Raw genomic sequence first — 27,846 nt, forward strand, 5'->3', positions numbered from 1 at the left:
TCTGTAGTCAACACAGTGCAGTCTCAGTCTGTATGTCAACACAGTGCAGTCTCAGTCTGTATGTCAACACAGTGCAGTCTCAGTCTGTATGTCAACACAGTGCAGTCTCAGTCTGTATGTCAACACAGTGCAGTCTCAGTCTGTATGTCAACACAGTGCAGTCTCAGTCTGTATGTCAACACAGTGCAGTCTCAGTCTGTATGTCAACACAGTGCAGTCTCAGTCTGTATGTCAACACAGTGCAGTCTCAGTCTGTATGTCAACACAGTGCAGTCTCAGTCTGTATGTCAACACAGTGCAGTCTCAGTCTGTATGTCAACACAGTGCAGTCTCAGTCTGTATGTCAACACAGTGCAGTCTCAGTCTGTATGTCAACACAGTGCAGTCTCAGTCTGTATGTCAACACAGTGCAGTCTCAGTCTGTATGTCAACACAGTGCAGTCTCAGTCTGTATGTCAACACAGTGCAGTCTCAGTCTGTATGTCAACACAGTGCAGTCTCAGTCTGTATGTCAACACAGTGCAGTCTCAGTCTGTATGTCAACACAGTGCAGTCTCAGTCTGTATGTCAACACAGTGCAGTCTCAGTCTGTATGTCAACATAGAATGGCATTAGCTCAACCGTCCCGCGGGTAGGACACCGATCTGTAGAGATCCTTATTATATGTGTTTGAATGGCGTGGACATACCCCAACAGAATGGTGTGGGAGTATACCGGTCATTAGAAATGTTCATGCAAGTTGACCACTGATTGGCCAGCTCAGCGAGCCAACGTGACATCATGTTCTATGAGGAAATAGCAAGCATTTATGAAACTGTCTATTTGAGGTGGAGTTTTTTCTCCAGTTTATGCTTTGGCCACAAATACGATTATAGGACGAGTTCAAAGCCAAATAACTCGAGGTAACAGAAAAATGAACTTATAAAAGAAACTGTCCAGTGAAAATCTTACCTTTATATTGCAGTTATGAAAAAATACCCATAACCATTAAAATTATTTCCTATTAAGACAACGTAAAAGCCATTTATACAGATTTCCCAAATTACTGTTGTTGGTTAGAAAATAACAATGTAAGGGTATCATTTGAGATAGAAGTTAAAAAAGTTAAGGTCAGGTTTGTCTCGCATAAGACGGCGCAACGGCTGTCTACACTGATGGCTCCTGGCAACTGCGTGGTGCATTCGAATGGCGCCATCTATGGAAAACAATGAACTAACAAAAAAAGATTCTTAGCCTTCCAAAAGAGGACAAATCATAGCAACAACCAAAGATAACAGCAACAATGTGTTTGCCCAGATAAGCACCCGTTCCTATAGAAACCTTTGGGAGTGCTGGCATACATACTACATATATATGGCTCAGACTAAAGTATTGCTTCCTTTGGTTTTCACGTTGTCATGGAAATAGCCTGGGTTGGTGATGTTGCCCGCTGGATCGTAGAACGCCACGGCGATAAACGTGCCCCGCCCACTGGTCGCCAAACCCACTCCTACTTGCTTTGAGGACTTCCAGACCATTTGAGTGAAATTACCTAGGACAAGAGTACCACCAATCAACTGATTTTCTTTTTCAAACAAACACCAAATGCAGAAAACAATACATTTTCGGCCAGCATGTCTCACTCCTAACATTTCTTATGGACTTGAATTGTGTTTCATGTCGTAGGTGTTATTGATTATGGTAAATTCACTGCCAGGGAGCACTGTTGTTTTCCTGATTTTGAGTTTGATTAAATACTTTCACAAAATACTTTCTATATTGTACAATGACTGTTGTGGTTGAGGTTATATATCAAAAGCATTGTGTTGTTATGAGGTGTCAGGGCACTGGACACCGTACCTGCTCCACTCTGAAAACCAGGGGATGAGAAGTTATACTTCTCAATCTCCTTGTACCAAGACCCGGCCACATCTGATCCTATAATTCATATGCAAGAGAAGGACAATATATAAATGAATGCACATTTTTGTGGAACTTTACAAGCATTGTGCAGAGCCTTTTCCTGCGACCCCATACAATAACAAACCAAAGTTTTGGGCAATTGACAGAGACTTTGGATTGTCGACTACTATGTGAACATCATATCCAGTATCGGAGTTAGTTCATAATACTCATACTTCATATTGGAATTAGGCCCTTGACTTTCTTTTTACCCATTGACCCTTATAATTGGGCGGCAGCGTAGCCTAGTGGTTAGAGCATTGGACTAGTAACCGGAAGGTTGCAAGTTCAAACCCCCGAGCTAACAAGGTACAAATCTGTCGTTCTGCCCCTGAACAGGCAGTTAACCCACTGTTCCCAGGCCGTCATTGAAAATAAGAATGTGTTCTTAACTGACTTGCCTGGTTAAATAAAGGTAAAATATATATATTTTTTTTAAATAATAAGTTGTATGTCAGTGCAGTGCAGGTATGTGCCTCACCAGTAGGGGTCGCTGTGCTGGAGCCAGAGCAGTAGAATATGTTCTCCCCGTGGCCTTTGCCACTATTCATCAGTGTGTTGATGCTCACCAGGTGAGCCGCCCAATCCTGGGCCTCCCTAGTGAGGGCAGGGCTTAGCACCAGAGGTAATGCCCCGTGCTGGCTCCGGTATTGGTTGAGAGACTTCAGGAGAGCCCGGCCGAACTGGCCAAGCTCATTGGCTATACGGGACATGGAGAGTTACACGGTATATTAAGTCTTTATTAATCCTTTAAAAGGTATGAGTGACACTTTGTCACCCCCACTCATAGTGCCTTCACAACAATGTCGTAAACCTGTCATAAAGCATCATAACAAAGTTCACATTACATGTGATGCTGCTCACCTGACAGTGAGTTCACGGCCAACGCCTGCATTCTCGAGGTGACGACCTCCACTGGCTTATCGGTAATTTTCGACCCTTTTGGCATCACATTCTGAGCGTGGTAACCGGGGTTACTGATGTTGCCAGCCGGTTTAAAGTGTGCCACCACCACGAGCATCCCCGTGCCACCGTTTGCCATGCCGACGCCCACCTCCTTGGAGCTACGCCACACCAGTTGTGTGAACTGCCCTGAAACAGATGAACAAAGAAAAAGAGAGGGAGAGGAAATGAAAGAAAGGGAGCGATGATTGACAATGGGGCACAATTATCACCAAATTCTTTTGGATTATCAATACGTTTAACATTGAGGAAAATATCAACGCAGGGCAGACTTTAAACATGACATGCTGTGGTCAGAGATGACCGTTTAAAGCAAGGTGTAATTTTAGAGCTATTTTTTAGACCTCTTTGGCGTAGCACATTACATTACTGTATACTCCCGAGTGGCTCCCGAGTGGCGCAGCGGTCTAAGGCACTGCATCTCAGTGCAAGAGGCGTCACTACAGTCCCTGTTTCGATTCCAGGCTGTATCACATCCGGACATGATTGGGAGTCCCATAGGGCAGAGCACAATTTGCCCAGCGTCATCCGGGTTTGGCCGGTGTAGGCCGTCATTGTAAATAAGAATTTGTTCTTAACTGACTTGCCTAGTTAAATAAAGGTTACATTTATAAAATAAAATAAATACTTGTCTTCTACTTTTAATGCTGAAAGGTTTACCTGTTTTGTCCTGATGTCTTGGTTTGGAGAAGTCATAGTTCTCCTCTTGTTTGTACCAGGCGTCCACCACCTCTTGACCTTATCGGAGAAAGAAAGAAGTCATACATTAGATTAAACATGTGCACACCTTGAGGGATCCCCTGGGAATGTACTTATTGAGAAAGAAGTGGATGTTCAGCCGGCAGATCCAAAGGTTAGGCATATCTAAAGGTTAGGCAGATCCAATGGTTAGGCATATCCAATGGTTAGGCATATCCAAAGGTTAGGCATATCCAAAGGTTAGGCATATCTAAAGGTTAGGCATATCCAATGGTTAGGCATATACAATGGTTAGGCATATCCAAAGGTTAGGCATATCCAATGGTTAGGCATATCCAATGGTTAGGCATATCCAAAGGTTAGGCATATCCAATGGTTAGGCATATCCAAAGGTTAGGCATATCCAATGGTTAGGCATATCCAAAGGTTAGGCATATCCAATGGTTAGGCATATCCAATGGTTAGGCATATCCAATGGTTAGGCATATCCAATGGTTAGGCATATCCAATGGTTAGGCATATCCAAAGGTTAGGCATATCCAATGGTTAGGCATATCCAATGGTTAGGCATATCCAATGGTTAGGCATATCCAATGGTTAGGCATATCCAATGGTTAGGCATATCCAATGGTTAGGCATATCCAATGGTTAGGCATATCCAAAGGTTAGGCATATCTAAAGGTTAGGCATATCCAAAGGTTAGGCATATCCGAAGGTTAGGCATAGGGTTCGAAATTGGTTAGGGTTAGGATTAAGGTTAGGCTTGGAGGGATGGGGTTGGTGAGGTTAGCGTCAACGTTAAGGTTATGGTAAGGGTTAAGGTTAGGCATAGGGTTAGCGATCCCCATCCGGAACCATTCAAAATATGCCCGCCGTATGTACTGCCTATTGAGAAATCCGTGTCCCTGCAGACCATCCGTCCTCCTGGTTCTCCCTACCCGTAGCAGTGATGCCCGCTGACCCCGTCTTGGCCCAGATATTTTCACCATGGGGGGAGGATGAGTTCTTCAGCACCCGCTCTCCCAGTAGAGTTTCTGCCCATGCCTGCGCCCCCTGACTCAGGGCTGGGTCCAGTGTGAGGGCTGGGGCTCCGTGTGCCATCCGCTGGTTGTTACACGCCCGTAGGAAGTCTCTGTAGAACTGGCCCAGGTCTTAGAGCAAGCAGACAGACAGACAGATGGATGGACTGCACATTAAGTTAAAATATTTGTTCCAACTCCTAACGACCGAGACACTTGCGATGACTTGAAAGGATTGTATGGCTGTAAGATTTATGGCCAAAATTCAGAGGGCAAAATTGGGCCTACTACCTATCCAATATTATTATGTTATCTTTACATAATGGGAGACATTTACTGAAAATTAATTTAAAACATCTCACCAGTGCCGTTCGCCTGAGGAGGAGCCTTATATGCAGGTGAAGAGGATCTGGCAATTTTAGACTGGGGTACACTCAGGCCCCCTCCTTCTCCGGCTGTAGGAAAGAAAATATATTTGTCAGTTGAGAGATTGAGGTATCCGATGCTGTGTCATACAATGGGCTCATTCAGAAATACCTAGTTTATCTTTAGTAGTTGCTTATTTGCCGAGAGACAATCGTAACTGGGATTTAAATATAATTGTCTTTTTCAATTTTTGTTCACCAATCATTGCAACCAATCAATGATGTGTTACCTGTGGGGAAACATTTGGGGGCTCTAGAGGTGGAGCTACCCAGTGGTAGGACATTCTTCTCAAAGTAGCCTGCGTTGCACATGTTGCCAGCTGGGTGGTACTGGCCCACTACAAAGATTGTTTGCCCATCTGTGGCCAGGCCCACACCTACCTCGCTGCAGTCCTTCCAAACCACCTGGGTGAAGTGACCTGGAAACAACAGCAGGGGCCACTGTTAGTATAGAAGTCAGTATATGTATACGCTCAGTATGTCGAGGACGGAGAGCAACAGGTACTGTAGGAGGCCTATTTGGACACTGTCAGTGATTGGAAATAGTCAGATGTGGTCTATGAAATTAATCCAAATAAACGGGTGATTCATTAGCAAGGTTAAACTCCAGAAATGACTTTTTTTAAATTGTGGTGGCGTTAAAAATCTAATCAAATCAAATTTTATTTGTCACATACACATGGTTAGCAGATGTTAATGCGAGTGTAGCGAAATGCTTGTGCTTCTAGTTCCGACAATGCAGTACACACCTGTCTTACCCTAGATTCTGCAGATTGTGTATCTCACCTGTACCGGAGCTGAAGCCAGGCTTATTGAAGTGGTAATCTTTGATTTCACTGTACCAACTGTCCACTGCATCCTTCCCTTTAAAGTGCATTCAGAAAAAGATACAAAGCGGAACCAATTTGTTATCAAATGAGCATTCAGGAAAATTATCCACTCAAAATCAGTCTGCATATGCTAGTTAATAAGGAGAGGATAAGTTGTGTACACAATATCCACTGTAGGCTCTATTCAATACTGTACTTTCCACTAGTTGAGCTCTGCTGCATATTCTGTTACGCAGGGCGGAGCAGGTGAACCCAAGTGCAGACTCAGACGAGGAGACAGGGATAAGGTAATTAAGGTATTTATTGAAAAGCTTGGGGGGAGATGGGGTGCAGGCCAGGGGAAGCTCGGGTGGGTAGCAGGGAACCAGGAATTGAGGCTGGGGCAAGTGGAGTAGGGGCAGGGTATGTAGTTCCGGAGCGGAATCCAAGTAAGCAGTAGAGCGGGGGGTCCGGGGCAGGGAAGCAGGACTGACAAGACGAGGGACTGGAGGCAGGGACCAGAGTCAGAGTGGACGGAACTGTAGCGGAGTGAAAAGCAGCGTCAGGCTAGGGAAAACCATGCACAACAGGATAACAATCTCTATGCAGGAACAAACAGCTTGAACCGCAGAGTGACTGCGCAGAGGCTACAAACTGGCAGTGTGGAAATGGCAGGGCTGAGTATTTGTAGAGGCCTTGATTATGGAACAGATCGCAGCTGGTGGGGATCTGCTCTGCCTCCACTCACACAATCACATACACACAGAGAGAGAGAGAGAGAGAGAGGAGAGAACAGTAGGGGAGGGGTGGCAGGTTAGGGAGACACAGGATGAGAAGTAGAGGGCATGGCAGGAGCAGATGTAACATGTTCAATGTATTGCACAATAAAGAATTTATTAGATTTTCTTTCTTTTTTTTTCTGACATATGCTCACCAACAGGTTTTTGGGGGGTTGAGCTGTATGCGTAGTAAAGGTTTTCTCCGTGGTTGGTGGAGCTGTGCTTCAGGCTTTTGATTGACAGAAGATGGTCTGCCCATTTCTGGGCGGAGTTACACAGGTCTCTGCTCAGAGCTAGGGGCGGGGCACCATGCTTCCTGCGATAGTCATTATGAGCATCCACAAACTGCCTCTCAAAACCACAGTCTGGAAGACAGACAGACAGACACACACACACACACACAAAAGTTAACTTGTATTACAGATTTTGGTGTCCAATTACTATAACTAAGCAGTAAAACCATTTTTAAAACATCCCTCACAGCTACAGTTAGACTGAAATCATTTGATATTTTCCCTCAAAATCATTTATCTTTAAACTTCTTTACAGTTCAAAGGAAAATATTCATTCCTTCAAGGTACAACAATATTGAAGTTATGTTTGATTGAGGTTAGCTAACAGAATAACAAGACTAGTTAATGATGTAGCTAGTAAATAGGGTTGTCTATGAAAAGCTAAAAAAAAAAGGAGGGACAAAAATAAATCCTTTGGCATAGAGAACAATAATGTCTGATGTAGTGGAATGATAGTGGAAAAATATTTACTCACCTGTCATTGTTTTGTTCTTCTGCTGAACTGCAACAGAGACAAGAGTTCAACATTAGTAATTATCGTGCAAGATTATCTGTTGGAATGTATCATGTAGTAGTTTGTTTGAAGGCTTGACACCACCTTTAAAAACCACAGTAATTGTTGAGTTTACTTGTGTTTCATACCATGAATTTCATCCTGTATCCTTTGGTCTCACTATTGAGTGTGTGTGACAACATAAGTGATCATTCAAAACACTTGCTTGATACATCAGACATTTGCAAATGTACATTTATGGGGAAATCATACATTTTACAAAAAAAATGTACATTATTGGTTTCCTTGAGTAGGGGAAAAGTAAATATTCAAAATATGTGATAACTCTTCACTAAAATAAAATACTGAACAGTCCATATCGATATACAGCACTAGTCGAAACTTTGGACACACCTATTCATTTCAGGGATTTTCTACATTGTAGAATAATAGTAAAGACATCAGAACTATGAAATAACACATATGGAATCTTGTAGTAACCAAAAAAAAGTGTAAAACAAATCAAAATATATTTTAGATTCTTGATCTCCGCATGTGTAATTCCCACTGTGAAACATGGAGGAGGAGGTGTAATGGTGTGGGGGTACTTTGCTGGTGACACTGTCTGTGATTGATTTAGAATTCAAGGCACACTTAACCAGCATGGCAACCACACTATTTTGCAGTGATACGCAATAACATCTGGTTTGTGCTTAGTGGAACTATCATTTGTTTTTCAACAGGACAATGACCCAAAACACACCTCCAGGCTGTGTAAGGGCTATTTGACCAAGAAGGAGAGTGATGTAGTGCTGCATCAGATGACCTGGCCTTTACAATCACCTGACCTCAACCCAATTGAGATAGTTTGGGATGAGTTGGACTGCAGAGTGAAGGAAAAACTGCCAACAAGTGCTCAGCATATGGGGGAACTCCTTCAAGACAGTTGGAAAAGCATTCCAGGTGAAGCTGGTTGAGAGAATGCCAAGAGTGTGCAAAGCTGTCATAAAGGCAAAAGGTGGCTGCTTTTTGAAGAATCTAAAATCTAAAATATATTTTGATTTGTGTAACCCTTTTTTGGTTACTACATGATTCCATTTGTGTTATTTCATAGTTTTGATGTCCTCACTATTATTCTGCAATGTAGAAAATAGTACAAATAAAGAAAAACCCTTGAATGAGTAGGTGTGTCCAAACTTTTGACTGGTACTGTATATCTTAATTGATATATGGTGCTTGATTTTGGACCATATTACAGACCTAGACTCATTGATTTTTGTTATTTGTGTGACAGCCTGAGATCCCTCCAAAGTCTCTTGCTTATTGCTAGAGTGAGTCACCACTTAGCCCACCACCCTCTAGACAACCATCGGCATTCACTCATCCATATTCACACACACACACACACACACACACACACACACACACACACACACACACACACACACACAAAACAGTAACCTTCCCTATAGTTCTGTTGAGCATTAGACTGCTTCCCCCTCAGCCAAGGTCTTAGAGCAAGCAGACAGACAGACGGATGGATGGATGGACTGCACATTAAGTTAAAATACTTGTTCCAACTCCTAACGACCGAGACACTTGCGATGACTTGAAAGGATTGTATGGCTGTAAGATTTATGGCCAAAATTCAGAGGGCAAAATTGGGCCTACTACCTATCCAATATTATTATGTTATCTTTACATAATGGGAGACATTTACTGAAACATCTCACCAGTGCCGTTCGCCTGAGGAGGAGCCTTATATGCAGGTGAAGAGGATCTGGCAATTTTAGACTGGGGTACACTCAGGCCCCCTCCTTCTCCGGCTGTAGGAAAGAAAATATATTTGTCAGTTGAGAGATTGAGGTATCCGATGCTGTGTCATACAATGGGTTCATTCAGAAATACCTAGTTTATCTTTAGTAGTTGCTTATTTGCCGAGAGACAATCGTAACTGGGCTGTTGTATGGGATTTAAATATAATTGTCTTTTTCATTTTTTGTTCACCAATCATTGCAACCAATCAATGATGTGTTACCTGTGGGGAAACATTTGGGGGCTCTAGAGGTGGAGCTACCCAGTGGTAGGACATTCTTCTCAAAGTAGCCTGCGTTGCACATGTTGCCAGCTGGGTGGTACTGGCCCACTACAAAGATTGTTTGCCCATCTGTGGCCAGGCCCACACCTACCTCGCTGCAGTCCTTCCAAACCACCTGGGTGAAGTGACCTGGAAACAACAGCAGGGGCCACTGTTAGTATAGAAGTCAGTATATGTATACGCTCAGTATGTCGTGGATGGAGAGCAACAGGTACTGTAGGAGGCCTATTTGGACACTGTCAGTGATTGGAAATAGTCAGATGTGGTCTATGAAATGAATCCAAATAAACGGGTGATTCATTAGCAAGGTTAAACTCCAGAAATGACTTTTTTAAAATTGTGGTGGCGTTAAAAATCTAATCAAATCAAATTTTATTTGTCACATACACATGGTTAGCAGATGTTAATGCGAGTGTAGCGAAATGCTTGTGCTTCTAGTTCCGACAATGCAGTACACACCTGTCTTACCCTAGATTCTGCAGATTGTGTATCTCACCTGTACCGGAGCTGAAGCCAGGCTTATTGAAGTGGTAATCTTTGATTTCACTGTACCAACTGTCCACTGCATCCTTCCCTTTAAAGTGCATTCAGAAAAAGATACAAAGCGGAACCAATTTGTTATCAAATGAGCATTCAGGAAAATTATCCACTCAAAATCAGTCTGCATATGCTAGTTAATAAGGAGAGGATAAGTTGTGTACACAATATCCACTGTAGGCTCTATTCAATACTGTACTTTCCACTAGTTGAGCTCTGCTGCATATTCTGTTACGCAGGGCGGAGCAGGTGAACCCAAGTGCAGACTCAAACGAGGAGACAGGGATAAGGTAATTAAGGTATTTATTGAAAAGCTTGGGGGAGATGGGGTGCAGGCCAGGGGAAGCTCGGGTGGGTAGCAGGGAACCAGGAATTGAGGCTGGGGCAAGTGGAGTAGGGGCAGGGTATGTAGTTCCGGAGCGGAATCCAAGTAAGCAGTAGAGCGGGGGTCCGGGGCAGGGAAGCAGGACTGACAAGACGAGGGACTGGAGGCAGGGACCAGAGTCAGAGTGGACGGAACTGTAGCGGAGTGAAAAGCAGCGTCAGGCTAGGGAAAACCATGCACAACAGGATAACAATCTCTATGCAGGAACAAACAGCTTGAACCGCAGAGTGACTGCGCAGAGGCTACAAACTGGCAGTGTGGAAATGGCAGGGCTGAGTATTTGTAGAGGCCTTGATTATGGAACAGATCGCAGCTGGTGGGGATCTGCTCTGCCTCCACTCACACAATCACATACACACACAGAGAGAGAGAGAGAGAGGGAGAGAGCAGTAGGGGAGGGGTGGCAGGTTAGGGAGACACAAGATGAGAAGTAGAGGACATGGCAGGAGCAGATGTAACATGTTCAATGTATTGCACAATAAAGAATTTATTAGATTTTCTTTCTTTTTTTTCTGACATATGCTCACCAACAGGTTTTTTGGGGGTTGAGCTGTATGCGTAGTAAAGGTTTTCTCCGTGATTGGTGGAGCTGTGCTTCAGGCTTTTGATTGACAGAAGATGGTCTGCCCATTTCTGGGCGGAGTTACACAGGTCTCTGCTCAGAGCTAGGGGCGGGGCACCATGCTTCCTGCGATAGTCATTATGAGCATCCACAAACTGCCTCTCAAAACCACAGTCTGGAAGACAGACAGACAGACACACACACACACACACAAAAGTTAACCGGTATTACAGATTTTGGTGTCCAATTACTATAACTAAGCAGTAAAACCATTTTTAAAACATCCCTCACAGCTACAGTTAGACTGAAATCATTTGATATTTTCCCTCAAAATCATTTATCTTTAAACTTCTTTACAGTTCAAAGGAAAATATTCATTCCTTCAAGGTACAACAATATTGAAGTTATGTTTGATTGAGGTTAGCTAACAGAATAACAAGACTAGTTAATGATGTAGCTAGTAAATAGGGTTGTCTATGAAAAGCTAAAAAAAGGAGGGACAAAAATAAATCCTTTGGCATAGAGAACAATAATGTCTGATGTAGTGGAATGATAGTGGAAAAATATTTACTCACCTGTCATTGTTTTGTTCTTCTGCTGAACTGCAACAGAGACAAGAGTTCAACATTAGTAATTATCGTGCAAGATTATCTGTTGGAATGTATCATGTAGTAGTTTGTTTGAAGGCTTGACACCACCTTTAAAAACCACAGTAATTGTTGAGTTTACTTGTGTTTCATACCATGAATTTCATCCTGTATCCTTTGGTCTCACTATTGAGTGTGTGTGACAACATAAGTGATCATTCAAAACACTTGCTTGATACATCAGACATTTGCAAATATACATTTATGGGGAAATCATACATTTTACAAAAAAAATGTACATTATTGGTTTCCTTGAGTAGGGGAAAAGTAAATATTCAAAATATGTGATAACTCTTCACTAAAAGAAAATACTGAACAGTCCATATCGATATACAGCACTAGTCGAAACTTTGGACACACCTATTCATTTCAGGGATTTTCTACATTGTAGCATAATAGTAAAGACATCAGAACTATGAAATAACACATATGGAATCATGTAGTAACCAAAAAAGTGTAAAACAAATCAAAATAGATTTTAGATTTTAGATTCTTCAAAGTAGCCACCCTTTGCCTTGATGACAGCTTTACACACGCTTGAATTTCTCTCAACCAGCTTCATGAGGTAGTCACCTGGAATGCTTTTTTTTTTTACCCCTTTTTCGTGGTATCCAATTGTTTAGTAGCTACTATCTTGTCTCATCGCTACAACTCCCGTACGGGCTCGGGAGAGACGAAGGTTGAAAGTCACGCGTCCTCCGATACCACAACCCAACCAAGCTGCACTGCTTCTTAACACAGCGCCATCCAACCCGGAAGCCAGCCGCACCAATGTGTCGGAGGAAACACCGTGCACCTGGCAACCTTGGTTAGCACGCACTGCACCCGGCCCGCCACAGGAGTCGCTGGTACGCAATGAGACAGGGATTTCCCTACCGGTCAAGCCCTCTCTAACCCGGACGACGCTAGGCCAATTGTGCGTCGCCCCACGGACCTCCCGGTCGCGGCCGGTTACGACAGAGCCTGGGTGCGAACCCAGAGTCTCTGGTGGCGCAGCTGGCGCTGCAGTACAGCGCCCTTAAGCACTGTGCCACCCGGGAGGCCGGAATGCATTTCAATTAACAGGTGTTCCTTGTTAATTTGTGGAATTTCTATCCTTCTTAATGCGTTTGAGCCAGTGACAAGGTAGGGGTGGTATACAGAAGATAGCCCTATTTGGTAAAAGACCAAGTCCATATTATGGCAAGAACAGCTCAAATAAACAAAGAGAGTCCATCATTATTTTAAGACATGAAGGTCAGTCAAATCTGAAAATTTCATGAACTTTCAAAGTTCTTCAAGTGCAGTCGCAAAACCATCAAGCACTGTGATGAAACTGACTCTCACGAGGACGGCCACAGGAAAGGAAGACCTAGAGTTACCTCTGCTGCAGAGGATAAGTTCATTAGAGTTTCCAGCCTCAGAAATTGCAACCCAAATAAATGCTTCACAGAGTTCAAGTAACAGACACATCTCAACAGCAACTGTTCAGAGGAGACTGCGTGAATCAGGCCTTCATGGTCGAATTGCTGCAAAGAAACCACTACTAAAGGACACCAATAATAAGAAGAGACTTGCTTGGGCCAAGAAATACGAGCAATGGACAGTAGACCGGTGGAAATCTGTCCTTTGGTCTGATAAGTCCAAATGTGAGATTTTTGGTTCCAACTGCCGTGTCTTTGTGAGACACAGAGTAGGTGAACGGATGATCTCCGCATGTGTAATTCCCACTGTGAAGCATGGAGGAGGAGGTGTGATGGTGTGGGGATACTTTGCTGGTGACACTGTCTGTGATTTATTTAGAATTCAAGGCACACTTAACCAGCATGGCAACCACACTATTTTGCAGCGATACGCAATAACATCTGGTTTGTGCTTAGTGGAACTATCATTTGTTTTTCAACAGGACAATGACCCAAAACACACCTCCAGGCTGTGTAAGGGCTATTTGACCAAGAAGGAGAGTGATGTAGTGCTGCATCAGATGACCTGGCCTTTACAATCACCTGACCTCAACCCAATTGAGATAGTTTGGGATGAGTTGGACTGCAGAGTGAAGGAAAAACTGCCAACAAGTGCTCAGCATATGGGGGAACTCCTTCAAGACAGTTGGAAAAGCATTCCAGGTGAAGCTGGTTGAGAGAATGCCAAGAGTGTGCAAAGCTGTCATAAAGGCAAAAGGTGGCTGCTTTTTGAAGAATCTAAAATCTATAATATATTTTGATTTGTGTAACCCTTTTTTGGTTACTACATGATTCCATTTGTGTTATTTCATAGTTTTGATGTCCTCACTATTATTCTGCAATGTAGAGTGAGTCACCACTTAGCCCACCACCCTCTAGACAACCATCGGCATTCACTCACCCATATTCACACACACACACACACACACACACACACACACACACACACACACACACACACACACACACACACACACACACACACACTGCCACCACCCTATACAGTAACCTTCCCTATAGTTCTGTTGAGCATTAGACTGCTTCCCCCTCTGCATCTGCCTGTCCACACGTCACTTATCATAGTCAAAAGATTAATGCTCCTCTTCCTGTTACCCTCCTCTTAACCCTCCATGCCTCAATTAGAGTGCCTCTAGACCAGCTGATCAATTCAATTGTTGGAGAATTGCCAGAGAAATTGGATTAGCCCAGTGTTGTGGGTCTGAATGAATGGTACAAGTATTTTCTCTACTGACATGCTCTATAGTCTGGCATCACTACAGTCCCTATCTGTTTTTAGAGCTTAGTGGGCAACGTATGATTTTTTTTAAATAAAGATTTTCTAACTATCATTATTATCTACACTCTTAGAAGTAAAGGTGCTTGGAAGAACCTTTTGGGTTGCCACACTGGCGGAACCTTTCCGGTTGAAAAATGTTCCTTGAGGAACCCCACTGAAAGGGTCTTCAAGGAACCCCTGTGTAAAAGTTCAAACGAGAGTCTTTTTGTGATGGGAGGGGTTCAATTTGGAACCTTTTTTTAATAATATATTGTAGAGGTGGCAGATTGGAGATGTGGCTTTTTGGAGGCATGGCTTTCAGATAGTTATTTTTGGTCACCCGTAAATGTCATTCCTGTTCATCATGTTAAGTTTGTACACTGCAAATTATAATGTTCCCTGAATATTTATGCATATTACATATTCTAATACAATATGAATCATACTAACATTGCTGATTACATACAGTAATAAAGTGGTAACTATTCCAACTTTGGGATTTGCACAGACTCTTGAGGAACATATACACCTCTGTTAGCCTCATTGAAGCTAAAACACTGTTAGTGTTCAACCTTAACATGTGGCGACAATACAACAGAACAGACGATTAAGAACTACATTTACTCAAAAAGATTTAGCTTAAAGCCATGCCCCTACTAAGCCACGCCTCCACTCCAGGGATCCGGCAGGAACCCACTGCTACATTGAACCAATAAAGATTCCTCCAAGAATCCCTCAAATAACCGAAGGTGCAAATATGAACCATTGACTAGCAATGGTTCCTTGAGGATCTCCAGGGTTCCTCAAGTCACCACTAATCCTAAGAGTGTACCTGGATTGTTATTACTGTATTTTCATTAGTAGTAGTGGTAGAAGTAGTGGTAGTAGTGGTATAAGTAGTGGTGGTAGTAGTAGTAGTAGTGGTAGTGGTTGTAGTAGTGGTAGTGGTTGTAGAAGTAGTGGTGGTAGTAGTGGTAGTAGTAGTAGTAGTAGTAGTAGTAGTAGTGGTAGTGGTAGTAGTAATAGCAGTAGTGGTAGAAGTAGTGGTGCTAGTAGTAGTAGTAGTAGTAGTAGTGGTTGTAGTAGTGGTAGAAGTAGTGGTGGTAGTAGTAGTAGTAGTAGTGGTAGTGGTTGTAGTAGTGGTAGTGGTTGTAGTAGTGGTAGTGGTTGTAGAAGTAGTGGTGGTAGTAGTAGTAGTAGTAGTAGTAGTAGTAGTAGTGGTAGTGGTAGTGGTAGTAGTAATAGCAGTAGTGGTAGAAGTAGTAGTAGTAGTAGTGGTAATGGTTGTAGTAGTGGTAGAAGTAGTGGTGTTAGTAGTAGTAGTGGTAGTGGTTGTAGTAGTGGTGGTAGAAGTAGTGATAGAAGTAGTAGTAGTGGTGGTAGTGGTAGTAGTAGTGGTAGTGGTTGTAGTAGTGGTAGAAATAGTAGTAGTGGTAGTGGTAGTAGTAGTGGTAGAAGTAGTAGTGGTAGAAGTAGTGGTAGTGGTAGTAGTAATAGCAGTAGTGGTAGAAGTAGTGGTGGTAGTAGTGGTTATAGTAGTAGTAGTGGTAGTGGTAGTGGTAGTAGTAATAGCAACAGTGGTAGAAGTAGTGGTGGTAGTAGTAGTAGTAGTGGTAGTGGTTGTAGTAGTGGTATAAGTAGTGGTGGTAGTGGTTGTAGTAGTGGTGGTAGAAGTAGTGATATAAGTATAGTAGTAGTAGTAGTAGTAGTAGTAGTAGTGGTAGTGGTAGTAGTAATAGCAGTAGTGGTAGAAGTAGTGGTGGTAGTAGTGGTTATAGTAGTAGTAGTGGTATAAGTAGTGGTGGTAGTAGTAGTAGTGGTAGTGGTTGTAGTAGTGGTGGTAGAGGTAGTAGTAGTGGTGGTGGTAGTAGTAGTAGTAGTAGTCATGGTCATGGAAGTAGTAGTAGTAGTAGTAGTGGTAGTGGTAGCAGCAGTGGCAGTAGTCATGTGGGGGTATGGTGTGGTGTAGTAGGTAGTGGTAGTAGTAGTGGTAGTGTAGTGGTAGTGGTAGTAGTAGTGGTAGTAGTAGTAGTAGTGGTAGTAGTGGTGGTGTGGTTGTAGTAGTGGTATAAGTAGTGGTGGTAGTGGTTGTAGTAGTGGTGGTAGAAGTAGTGATATAAGTAGTAGTAGTGGTAGTAGTAGAAGTAGTGGTAGTGGTAGTAGTAATAGCAGTAGTAGTAGTAGTAGTGGTAGTAGTAGTGGTAGTAGTGGTAGTAGTAGTGGTAGTAGTAGTGTAGTAGTGGTAGTAGTAGTAGTGGTAGTGGTTGTAGTAGTGGTATAAGTAGTGGTGGTAGTGGTTGTAGTAGTGGTGGTAGAAGTAGTGATATAAGTAGTAGTAGTGGTAGTAGTAGAAGTAGTGGTAGTGGTAGTAGTAATAGCAGTAGTGGTAGAAGTAGTGGTGGTAGTAGTGGTTATAGTAGTAGTAGTGGTATAAGTAGTGGTGGTAGTAGTAGTAGTGGTAGTGGTTGTAGTAGTGGTGGTGGGTAGTAGTGGTAGAGGTAGTAGTAGTGGTGGTAGTAGTAGTAGTAGTAGTCATGGTCATGGAAGTAGTAGTAGTAGTAGTGGTAGTGGTAGCAGCAGTGGCAGTAGTCATGGTGGCGTGGGGGTGGTAGTAGTAGAAGTAGTGTAGTAGTGGTAGTAGTGGTGGTAGTAGTGGTAGTAGTAGTGGTGGTAGTAGTGGTTATAGTAGTAGTAGTGGTATTAGTAGTAGTAGTAGTAGTAGTAGTGGTAGTGGTAGTAGTAATAGCAGTAGTGGTAGAAGTAGTGGTGGTGGTGGTAGTGTATAGTAGTAGTAGTGGTCATAAGTAGTGGTGGTAGTGGTAGTAGTAGTGGTAGTGGTTGTAGTAGTGGTAGTGGTAGAGGTAGTAGTAGTGGTAGTAGTGGTAGTAGTAGTAGTAGTAGTGGTATGGTGTAGTAGTAGTAGTAGTAGTGGTAGTGGTTGTAGTGTGGTATAAGTAGTGGTGGTAGTGGTTGTAGTAGTCATGGTGGTAGGGTGGTAGTAGTAGAAGTGGTAGTGGTAGAAGTAGTAGTAGTAGTAGTGGTAGTAGTAGTGGTAGTAGTAGTGGTAGTAGTGGTAGTAGTAGTGGTAGTAGTAGTGTAGTAGTGGTAGTAGTAGTAGTGGTAGTGGTTGTAGTAGTGGTATAAGTAGTGGTGGTAGTGGTTGTAGTAGTGGTGGTAGAAGTAGTGATATAAGTAGTAGTAGTGGTAGTAGTAGAAGTAGTGGTAGTGGTAGTAGTAATAGCAGTAGTGGTAGAAGTAGTGGTGGTAGTAGTGGTTATAGTAGTAGTAGTGGTATAAGTAGTGGTGGTAGTAGTAGTAGTAGTGGTAGTGGTTGTAGTAGTGGTGGTAGAAGTAGTGGTAGAGGTAGTAGTAGTGGTGGTAGTAGTAGTAGTAGTAGTCATGGTCATGGAAGTAGTAGTAGTAGTAGTGGTAGTGGTAGCAACAGTGGCAGTAGTCATGGTCGTGGGGGTGGTAGTAGTAGAAGTGGTAGTGGTAGAAGTAGTAGTAGTGGTAGTAGTAGTGGTAGTAGTAGTGGTAGTAGTGGTAGTAGTAGTGGTAGTAGTAGTGGTAGTAGTAGTGTAGTAGTGGTAGTAGTAGTAGTAGCAGTCATGGTCAAGGTAGTAGTGGTAGTGGTAGCAGAAGCTGGCAGTAATATCTGATTTCACAAACCAACTTCTTTACTTCCATTCCGTTGAAACACAATGTCCAATAGCCAAAGATGAAAGTAACCAAACACCATTATGCTTGCCATGCGGAATCAAAGAACAAAATAAATATGTGAACTTTACACGATTGTCTTTCATCTTGCAGAGTACAAGCTTTGACTACTAGAGAGCTTCACACACCCAATATATTGTATTTGTTTTTATTAGAAGTAGTCACTGTTTTTGCCTAACATAATAATAATTTGTTTACAAAAATATTGAAGATAAAAACTTAATGACATAAGTAGTTTTAGGTTGTGCAATACCAACTGCTAATATGTGTTTGTCACTGGTATCCCGGTACTATTGTATAATTACTATATTCTGTATTAGTAAAATATATTCTCAAGCCCTGGCGGCAAAATACACTCTTACTGCATGATTACATGTTTAATTGAATTGATTTTCCAATTTTTGCCATGTATGTACTTTGTAATTGACTAAATGTAATCATATTTCATTTAACATATTTTTATTTAGATTTATATTTCACTCACAGTAAATCTAAGACATGCAGTCAGTCTAAAATACATTTCCAGCAAGTATAATAGCCTCATGCAGTGCTAGAGGCGTCACTATAGACCCTGGTTCGATCCCGGGCTGTATCACAACCGGACGTGATCGGGAGTCCCATAGGGCGGCTCACAATTGGCCCAGCATCGTCCGGGTTAGGGGAGGGTTAGGCTGGGACAGGTCGTCATTGTAAATAAGAATTTGTTCTTAACTGATTGCCTAGTTAAATAAAGGTTACATTAAAAATGTAAATGCGTACCTTATTAAGATTCCCAGTGATACACCACTTCTTCCTCTGTCTCTCTCTCTCTTTTTCTCTCTTGTTGTTTCACTGATCTCTCCCTCTCTCTCTGTTCATTGCTGTGTGTGGTGATAGCGCAGTCCTATATGTACAGCAGGACAACCCATCCTCCATTCCATCGAAGGAGAGATTCCATATAAGAGGTATCGGCATTTACCAATAAATTAATACAAAAGAACACCCCCCCCCACACACACACACACACACACACACACACACATACACACCCACACACACACACACACACACACACACACGCTAGATGCATACACGCACATAATTGAATTGGTCATCTATTTAAACTGTACAACATCCCAAGAAGAAATCTGCCTTCATTCTCCTTCATACAAGCTCTAACCTGCAGCATGAGTTCTATGCTGTTTCTTGTCTGTGTCGTCACTCTTACATTAGGAATTCCATCTCACTGACGATTATGTTGATAATGTTCTAGCTTGGTGATGGAAAACTTACTATAAACTGTCATTGCAGGAATCTGGAAAAGCAACACATTACCATGTATCGCTGCATAGCTGAATATTTATAACGTAATCTTAACTAGTTATTGGTCATTTTAATTTTGGTGTGACGGACAGAAAACAACCTAATAACTGAGTGCATTTATACAGCACTTTTCCAGATACTCAAAGTGCTGGAAGGGGGAAACTCACCTCTTCCACCACCAATGTGTAGCACCCTAAGGTGATGCACGGCTACAATTTGTGCCAGAACGCTCACAGCACTTAAGCTATCAGGTGGAGAGGTGAGGAGAGATATATTCCAATTGGGAATCAAGGCGATGATTAGTTGGCCATGATGGAAATGGGTCCGGTTCGGGAATTTAGGGAGGACACCAGGGTTAACATCCCTAATCTTGCGATAAGTGCAATGTTTTTTTATGACCACAGACCCATTCGAAAGGTGGGTGAAACAAAACACAACACAACAACACAATCACACCGACAAAACAAACACTACCACACAAACAAACAGTACAACCATACAGTGAACAACAGTTAAGAAACTAAACAATGCCCTATTATTTGTGCCGGAACGGAGAGGTGAGGAGTGATACAGTGTATTCCAGAGTAAAGTGCTTGGAATTGACACCAATCTCTTCAATGTGGTCAACCAAGTATGGGGAAATGTGTGCAAGGTATGATGTTTAAGGAAGTGCTTTGTGAGCGTGCACACCAAGAACACTTTACATTCATCAAACTACTAACATATAAAACCAACAACCAATGGAAATTATAGTACGCCTTTAAAATACATGCCCAAAGTCATTTCTAACCATATCACTGGTCTGTCCATACTGCTTACAAGGTAAGTAGACAAATAAGAAACGTTGTAATTTGGGTGAATGTGCAATGGTATGTAACTGTGTTTGGGTTTGTTTTGTGTGTTCCATGTTGTACATTTCTATTAAAAATTTCACTACCATCGATCTATACAGGATCTAACAACTTCCTGACAGGAAACAGGAAATGAGTGACTCAAATTTGTAATAGCGCATCTCTTTATGCAGATTTAAGATTATATTTGACTTATGTTATCTGGTACACTCAAGGCTTACTATCTAGGTTAACATGGGTGCATAACAGTGGCATAAAGCCTTTGGTGAATTTCACATTGAAATGTTAAGCTTATATACACCAGATTTACCATCTCTGACTCACTGGGATGTTAACTCATTGACCCAGAGTGAAACTCAGACTGTTGTGAATATGGATATCAGTTTTGATCTGCCATCAGTTTGTAATCTGGCATCTAACATCAACCAGACATTCCTTCAATGAGGTTATACCTTGAAGGAATTATATTTTTCTTGGAACTGCCACACACACAGTAAATAAGTTACAGATGAAGGATTCCAGGGAAAAGAGGAAGTTATTTGAGACAGCCCTAGGGGTGTTTTTAATGTTCCTGTATTGTTAATACAGTAGTTTATCACACCCTGTCATACCGCTTACATTTGTGTGTTTGTGTGTGTGTGTGTGTGTGTGTGTGTGTGTGTGTGTGTGTGTGTGTGTGTGTGTGTGTGTGTGTGTGTGTGTGTGTGTGTGTGTGTGTGTGTGTATAAATGCTGATGTAGAAGTAATTCATATCTGCAAGGTGTGTTGGAGACCTCTCACCTGCAAATCGGAGGGCCATGTTGACACTGCAGCCTCAGCTTGGTCCTTTTGGGTGGGAGTGTAGCGAAGTATATTCAGATTTCTTTTGCACCCTACATCTAGAGAGTACACTCATCTGACACACAGGAAGGAAGCTTAGTCACCACTTGCGAACGTTCCTCTATTGTTCATAGCAACACACCGCAAAATGTGAACAAGAAAACAACACACACGTTAGTCAATGATACTTCTGATTCTGTTGTGACAGAGTGGCCTATTGAGATGTGATGTTGTCCGGCGTATTCAATCTAAACCGCTAACCAGGTTTACAGGAAAAATGAAAAAATTATAATTCCTGTCCAAACATCCTTTTTATTGAGTTCATGATTTTCTTTAATGTGCGTTCTTGCAGAAAAAGGGAATTGTAATGAAAATCTGGTTACCAGTTTTGGTCATGGAATTGAATAAATGGGAGAGAGTGCCGACCTAACCAATGTAAAATCCAGTAAAAATGTCCATTGAAATGGCGGATTTACACAAAAATCTATTCTTTGTAGTTTACAGTAACACTTTATTAAGTACAGTACTGGTACCTGTGCCATTAATGACAGCAGAAGGAAGGGGTCTTTTTACAAATACAATGCAGATTTACAGTAACATTTTTATCCACTGTAGAGATAATACTGTATGCCAAGCCACCCTGTATGCAATCTGTATGCATCTGTATACCTATCTCTGAGAAGGTGCTATTTACGTATAACATAAACGTCTAGTTAACTCTAGCCTTAACCCTTTACTCCTAACCCTAACCTTAACCCTAACCCTAACCTTAACCCTAACCCTACTAAGCTAGCAGATGGAATTATTTTAAGATGATCATAACAAGGGTCATTTAGATATTAAATATAAAATGGTATAGAATCAGCTTGCTGTTGAAGACACTTGGACCTTATTTTTTTTTAATTTTCAGTGGTATTGTTAACAAACACGCCCCCATAAAGAAAATGACAATTAAAAACAGTTTCAGCCCCTGGTTTGACCGTGATCTTGCAGATTTACTCCACCTCATGAATTGCATTTGGCTAAAGGCTCGGCACACGCATACTCTGGCTCTCGTTCAGGCAAATGAGAAATAAGTGCACTCAGGCTATCCGGAAGGCCAAAGCTAGTTACTTTAAGTGGCAGTTCTCTCTCTGTGGGTCTAACCCCAAGAAGTTCTGGAAAACAGTTAAAGACCTGGAGAATAAACCATCCTCCTCATCAGCTGCCCATGTCCCTTAAAGTTGATGATGTGGTTGTTACTGACAAGAAGCACATGGCTGAGCTCTTTAATCACCAGTTCATTAAATCAGGATTCCTATTTGACTCAGCCATGCCTCCTTGCCCTTCCAACATTTCCTAATTTCCCACCCCTTCTGATGCGACTATCCCAGATGCTTCTCCCTCTTTTTCCCCTGCCCCACAACAAAGTTTCTCCCTGCAGGCAGTCACTGAGTCCAAGGTGCTAAAGGAGCTCCTGAAACTTGACCCCAAAAAAACATCTGGGTCAGATGGTTTAGACCCTTTCTTCTTTAAGGTTGCTGCCCCTATCATCGCCAAGCCTGTCTCTCCTTTCTGGGGAGGTTCCCATTGCTTGGAAGGCAGCCACGGTTCTTCCTTTATTTAAAGGGGAAGATCAAGCTGATGCTAATTGTTATAGGCCTATTTCTATTTTGCCCTGCTTATCAAAAGTGTTGGAAAAACTTGTCAACAATCAACTGACTGGCTTTCTTGATGTCTATAGTATTTTCCGCTCAGATTATGGATGTGTCACTGCAACCTTAAATGTCCTCAATGCTGCTATTTTTGTTGACTTGGCCAAAGCTTTTGATACGCTAGACCATTCCATTCTTGTGGGCCGGCTAAGGAGTATTGGTGTCTCTGAGTGGTCTTTGGCCTGGTTTGCTAACTACCTTCAGTGTATAAAGTCAGAAAATCTGCTGTCTCAGCCACTGCCTGTCACCAAGGAAGTAACCCAAGGTTCAACCCTAGGCCCCACGCTCTTCTCAATTTACATCAACAAGATAGCTCAGGCAGTAGGAAGCTCTCTTATCCATTTATATGCAGATGATACATAGTCTTATACTCAGCTGGCCCCTCCCCGGATAGTGTTAAATGCTCTACAACAAAGCTTTCTTAGTGTCCAACAAGCTTTCTCTACCCTTAACCTTGTTCTGAACACCTCCAAAACAAAGGACATGTGATTTGGTAAGAAGAATTCCCCTCTCCCCACAGGTGTGATTACCACCTCTGAGGGTTTAGAGGTTGAGGTAGTCACCTCATACAAGTACTTGGGAGTATGGCGAGACGGTGAGCTGTCCTTCTCTCAGCACATATCAAAGCTGCAGGCTAAAGTTAAATCTAGACTTGGTTTCCTCTATCATAATCGTTCCTCTTTCACCCCAGCTGCCAAACTAACCCTGATTCAGATGACCATCCTACCCATGTTAGATTACGGAGACATAATTTATAGATTGGCAGGTAAGTGTGCTCTCGATCGGCTAGATGTTCTATACCATTCGGCCATCAGATTTACCACCAATGCTCCTTATTGGACACATCACTGCACTCTATACTCCTCAGTAAACTGGTCATCTCTGTATACCCGTCACAAGACCCACTGGCTGATGCTTATTTATAAAAATCACTCTTAGGCCTCACTCTCCCCTATCTGAGATATCTACTGCAGCCCTCATCCTACACATACAACACCTATTCTGCCAGTCACATTCTGTTAAAGGTCCTGAAAGCACACACATCCCTGGGTCGCTCGTCTTTTCAGTTCGCCTCAGCTAACGAAACAGGCTGCATCAAACACTCAAACTGGACAGTTTTATCTCAATCTCTTCATTCAAAGACAATCATGGACACTCTTACTGACAGTTGTGGCTGTTTTGCGTGGTGTTTTGTTGTCTCTACCTTCTTTCCCTTTGTGCTGTTGTCTTTTCCCAATAATGTTTGTACCTTGTTTTGTGCTACTACCATGTTGTGTTGCTACCATGTTGTGTTGCTACCATGTTGTTGTCATGTTTTGTTGCTACCATGCTGTGTTGTCATGTGTTGCTGCCTTGCTATTTTGTTGTCTTAGGTCTCTCTTTATGTAGTCATCAAAAAGAAAGGAGGACCAAGGCACTCTTCATATAATTGATTAAAATGCCTTTATTGGTATGGCATGTTCAATAGAAACACATTAAAAGGTGAAATACTGTAGCTATGTTATCATAAAAATACAACTCCAAACTTGAAGTATCAGAACACTAAAAGGTAGTTCTAACCTTAAATATGACTGGGAGAAGTGTCAAGAATAAGAAAACTATATATTCCATATTACACTAGAACACAGCAAAACATGAACAACAACAGTCTAACCATAACTGAGGGCAATTGAGCAAAATGTCCACTAGATGACAGCAAATGGACCCTACAGGAAGGCCCTCACGACCCTACAGGAAGGGTGAGAAATCCATATCTTAATTTAAACCAGGGGAAAAAAAGTGGACTTGGGCTAAAAATGTGTTTTAGAGGGAACAGAAACTGCCTGACCTGAGACACTGGCGTCTGTAGTTGGAGAGAGGCTTTGTTTGTACCAGGCCTTCAGATGTAGATTCCTGTAGAAATGAAATAGGTCAATCTTTGTATTAAATTCATTAGTTGAACATGTAGGGGCAAAGGACAGTCCTTTAGACAATACCCTTATGTAATCATCAGAAAGGGGTTCTCCAGAAATGTTGATCACAGCCTTGTTCTGGTCCTGCTTCGTGTGGTTAGATAGTCTTGATTTCTTCCTCCCCCTCTGTGTTGGCCTCTTCCGCATCCTCTCCAGTTGTTGTGGAACCTGCGTTACTCCTCTTCCTGATCCCTTCTTGGGAGGAGCTGGCCTCTGAGCGTCTGGGGTGATCCTCATCGTCACTGCTTGTAAAGTTGAAAGAAACAGCATTCAGGGCTACAGCGTTCAGGTCCTGAAAGATGCAGGTATAAGGGCTGGATTACATGACAGAGAGAACTTGTTGCGAAGGGGAGAGCCTCGTGACACATCAGAGAGTGTGTTTTGTTACAAAATACAGCACTGAAGCAGAGAGCATTAAAATAATCATTAAAAATCATTGGGGAATCATCCAAAGTGATACGCTACTACGCTAAGTCTTTCCTGAGCCACCAGTCATAAGCTTTAAGAGATGTCCGACCCTAAATGACAAATTAGTCCACAGTTATCTTCCGGGTGACTCTCAAAAAACTTGTCTTGACCACAAACCCAGGGGCTCTTTTAAATGTAACCATTGCAACCATTGCAGTAATATTGTACAGAAGAAGTATTTTGTTGACACAGCTTCCTAAATGGTGTATTACGTCAAGCATTTCATTAACTGTAAAACCACTCATGTCATCTATAGATTGGAATGTCCACAGTGCAAGGTGTTCTACATTGGACGGACAAAGAGACGCCTTCAAGACCGCTTAGCGGAACACAAGTATGCCATACGGGTAGGCAATGAAGACTACCCCATGGCAAGGCACTACAAATCCCTACACCATGTCAATCCTGCTTCCCTACAAACTATGGGTATTGATCATATTCCGGCCGCTATTAGAAAAGGGGACCGTCTTAAACAGTTAAACCAAAGGGAAAGGTTTTCGATTTGCAAACTACAAGCCACTAAATACCCTGGTTTAAATTAAGATATGGATTTCTCACCCTTCCTGTAGGGTCGTGATGGGTTCATTTGCTGTCATCTAGTGGACATTTTGCTCAATTGCCCTCAGCTATGGTTAGACTGTTGTTGTTCATGTTTTGCTGTGTTCTAGTGTACTATGGTATATAGCTTTCTTATTCTTGACACTTCTCCCAGTCATATTTAAGGTTAGAACTACCTTTTAGTGTTCTGATACTTCTAGTTTGGAGTTGTATTTTTATGATAACATAGCTACAGTATTTCACCTTTTAATGTGTAAAGTTTTGCTTACTAGGTGTGTCCAATCAATTGTGTAACCACTCCCTCTTCCAATTAGGGCTAATTGAAAAGCTGTTCAAAAGAGGACATTGTATTCCTTTTTTTTGTACTTCCTGACGAAGGCCATGCAGGCGAAACGCGTCGGTTTAAAACAACAACTTTGTTTCTATTGAACATGCCATACTAATAAAGGCATTTTAATCAATTATATTAGAGTGCCTTGGTCCTCCTTTCTTTTTGATGACCAATTGACCCCTTTTACCAAAGAGCACCTTCTATCTACCAAAATGTACTATTGTGTACCTTAGTAGTGCTTCCCTTCCTCCCCTTTCTCTTTATGTAGAGTTGTGTTGTCTCTCTTGTCGTGATGTGTGTTTTGTCCTATGTTTATAATACATTTTTTATTTTTAATCCCAGCCCCCGTCCCCGCAGGAGGCCTTTTGCCTTTTGGTAGGTCGTCATTCTAAATAAGAATTTGTTCTTAACTGACTTGCCTAGTTAAATAAAGGGTAAATACATTTTTGAACCCCTTTTGGTGTCAACAAATATATATGTAAAAAATATTTGATGAAAAAAAACGTGTACACTCAGTGTATACATCCATTCATTTTTTAAAACTGGTACTGGGCTACATTCAGACCAGTTCTGTGAGGCTTGTGGGTGTCCTTGAGCAATGTACGTGGTCATGAGAGTCTCACCTTTCCATACAGTGGTCATTTTAGTGTGTAGCCCAAACTGTTCGAACACTACAGACTTAAGTTGGCAGACCGGCAGTAGAGCAGAACGGAGAACACCATTGTGTTTGTGAGAGTCTCATCCTTCCATAGAGGGGTCATAACACATTGCAGGCCAAACTGTTCAGACGCTACAGATGTTTTTGTAAGAAGACAGGTTTTCACCTCAGATGCGGAAGGCTGACATCGGCGGATGAGGTGGATTGAGTTGCAGCCCATGCAAAAAAACATATCTCTAGTTTAAAACAGACAGATTTAATATTTTTTATTATTTACATTTTATTATGCAGGTGGTGGAACTCAGCGATGAGGGCTGGGTCCAAGATGTTCCAAGCGGGGACCTAGCACCCCTCCTCTGGGCCATAACCATCCCAGTCAACCAGGTACTGGAATCCCCTGCCCCGAGGTCGAGCACTCAGGAGGCGCCTCACCGGGTAAGCTGGATGTCCGTCAATGAGACGGGGGAGAGGGGTGGGCCTGGAAACAGGAGACAAAGGGCTGTGAGACAGAGGTTTAATCCTGGACACATGAAAAGTGGCATGTATACAGAGGCTAAGAATCTTAGCGATGTGGAAAGGGCTGATAAAACAGGGGGAAAGTTTATGGGACTCCACTCGGATGGGCAGATCCCGAGTGTACAGCCATACCCTCTGCCAAAGACAGTAGCGGGGATCAGGGGTCCGGTGGCGGTCCGCCTGTCGCCGATACCTGGAGGTAGTCTTGAGAAGAGCAGAGTTTGCTGAGCACACATACAGTGCGGGCGGTGACGAATGCAGAGACATCAGGAACCATGGTGGGCCACCAAAAATGTTGTCGTACAAAGGTGTCGTGTCTTTGGCTATGCTGGATTAAGTAATATGACATGCTATTCTATAAAATTATTTCTCCGTAATTACTATTACCTGATTGAGATAATCATGTAAATGTAATTAACTAGAAAGAATATTTATAGAGCTGTTATCTTCCGAATAAACTCTTAAAAATCTAGTAATATTTTACATCAATAGCAGTCAACATTAATCTTCATCTTAATTCAGTCTCATCTGAAAGTTGTAAATTCTTGGTTATCTGCACGAACCCTGGCTTACAATTTGAATCAGCAATACAAAATTGGGTTTAATCATTTA

The 27,846-nt window shown here is 42.3% G+C and overlaps 1 protein-coding gene and 2 long non-coding RNA genes across 4 annotated transcripts; 1 reads left to right on the plus strand and 2 right to left on the minus strand.

Annotated features, from left to right (window-relative positions):
* Positions 1 to 934: 934 nt before the first annotated feature.
* Positions 935 to 21,153, minus strand: glipr2 (GLI pathogenesis-related 2). 2 transcript variants are annotated; one of them, XM_029647661.2, is made up of 17 exons: positions 21,019 to 21,153; positions 11,579 to 11,605; positions 10,969 to 11,178; positions 10,016 to 10,093; positions 9,460 to 9,648; positions 9,155 to 9,247; positions 7,404 to 7,430; positions 6,791 to 7,000; positions 5,834 to 5,911; positions 5,278 to 5,466; positions 4,985 to 5,077; positions 4,542 to 4,754; positions 3,565 to 3,642; positions 2,806 to 3,033; positions 2,423 to 2,641; positions 1,840 to 1,917; positions 935 to 1,531 (listed from the first exon to the last, which is right to left on the minus strand). In XM_029647661.2, exons 1-17 carry the CDS (start codon positions 21,035 to 21,037, stop codon positions 1,359 to 1,361), a joined length of 2,202 nt encoding a protein of 733 aa, XP_029503521.2. In that variant the 5' UTR covers positions 21,038 to 21,153; the 3' UTR covers positions 935 to 1,358. The 2 variants fall into 2 exon arrangements, with proteins under 2 accessions (XP_029503521.2, XP_029503528.2); XM_029647668.2 differs by lacking the exon at positions 21,019 to 21,153 and adding an exon at positions 18,845 to 19,037.
* Positions 19,922 to 27,717, plus strand: LOC135571372 (uncharacterized). Its single transcript, XR_010463747.1, has 2 exons — positions 19,922 to 20,209; positions 27,010 to 27,717. It is a non-coding gene; the product is annotated as an uncharacterized LOC135571372 (long non-coding RNA).
* Positions 24,178 to 25,794, minus strand: LOC135570761 (uncharacterized). Its single transcript, XR_010463599.1, has 3 exons — positions 25,730 to 25,794; positions 24,728 to 24,945; positions 24,178 to 24,644 (listed from the first exon to the last, which is right to left on the minus strand). It is a non-coding gene; the product is annotated as an uncharacterized LOC135570761 (long non-coding RNA).
* Positions 27,718 to 27,846: the final 129 nt, after the last annotated feature.

The sequence above is a fragment of the Oncorhynchus nerka genome, linkage group LG4 (genome assembly GCF_034236695.1).
Source record: "Oncorhynchus nerka isolate Pitt River linkage group LG4, Oner_Uvic_2.0, whole genome shotgun sequence".
Lineage (NCBI taxonomy): Eukaryota > Metazoa > Chordata > Actinopteri > Salmoniformes > Salmonidae > Oncorhynchus > Oncorhynchus nerka.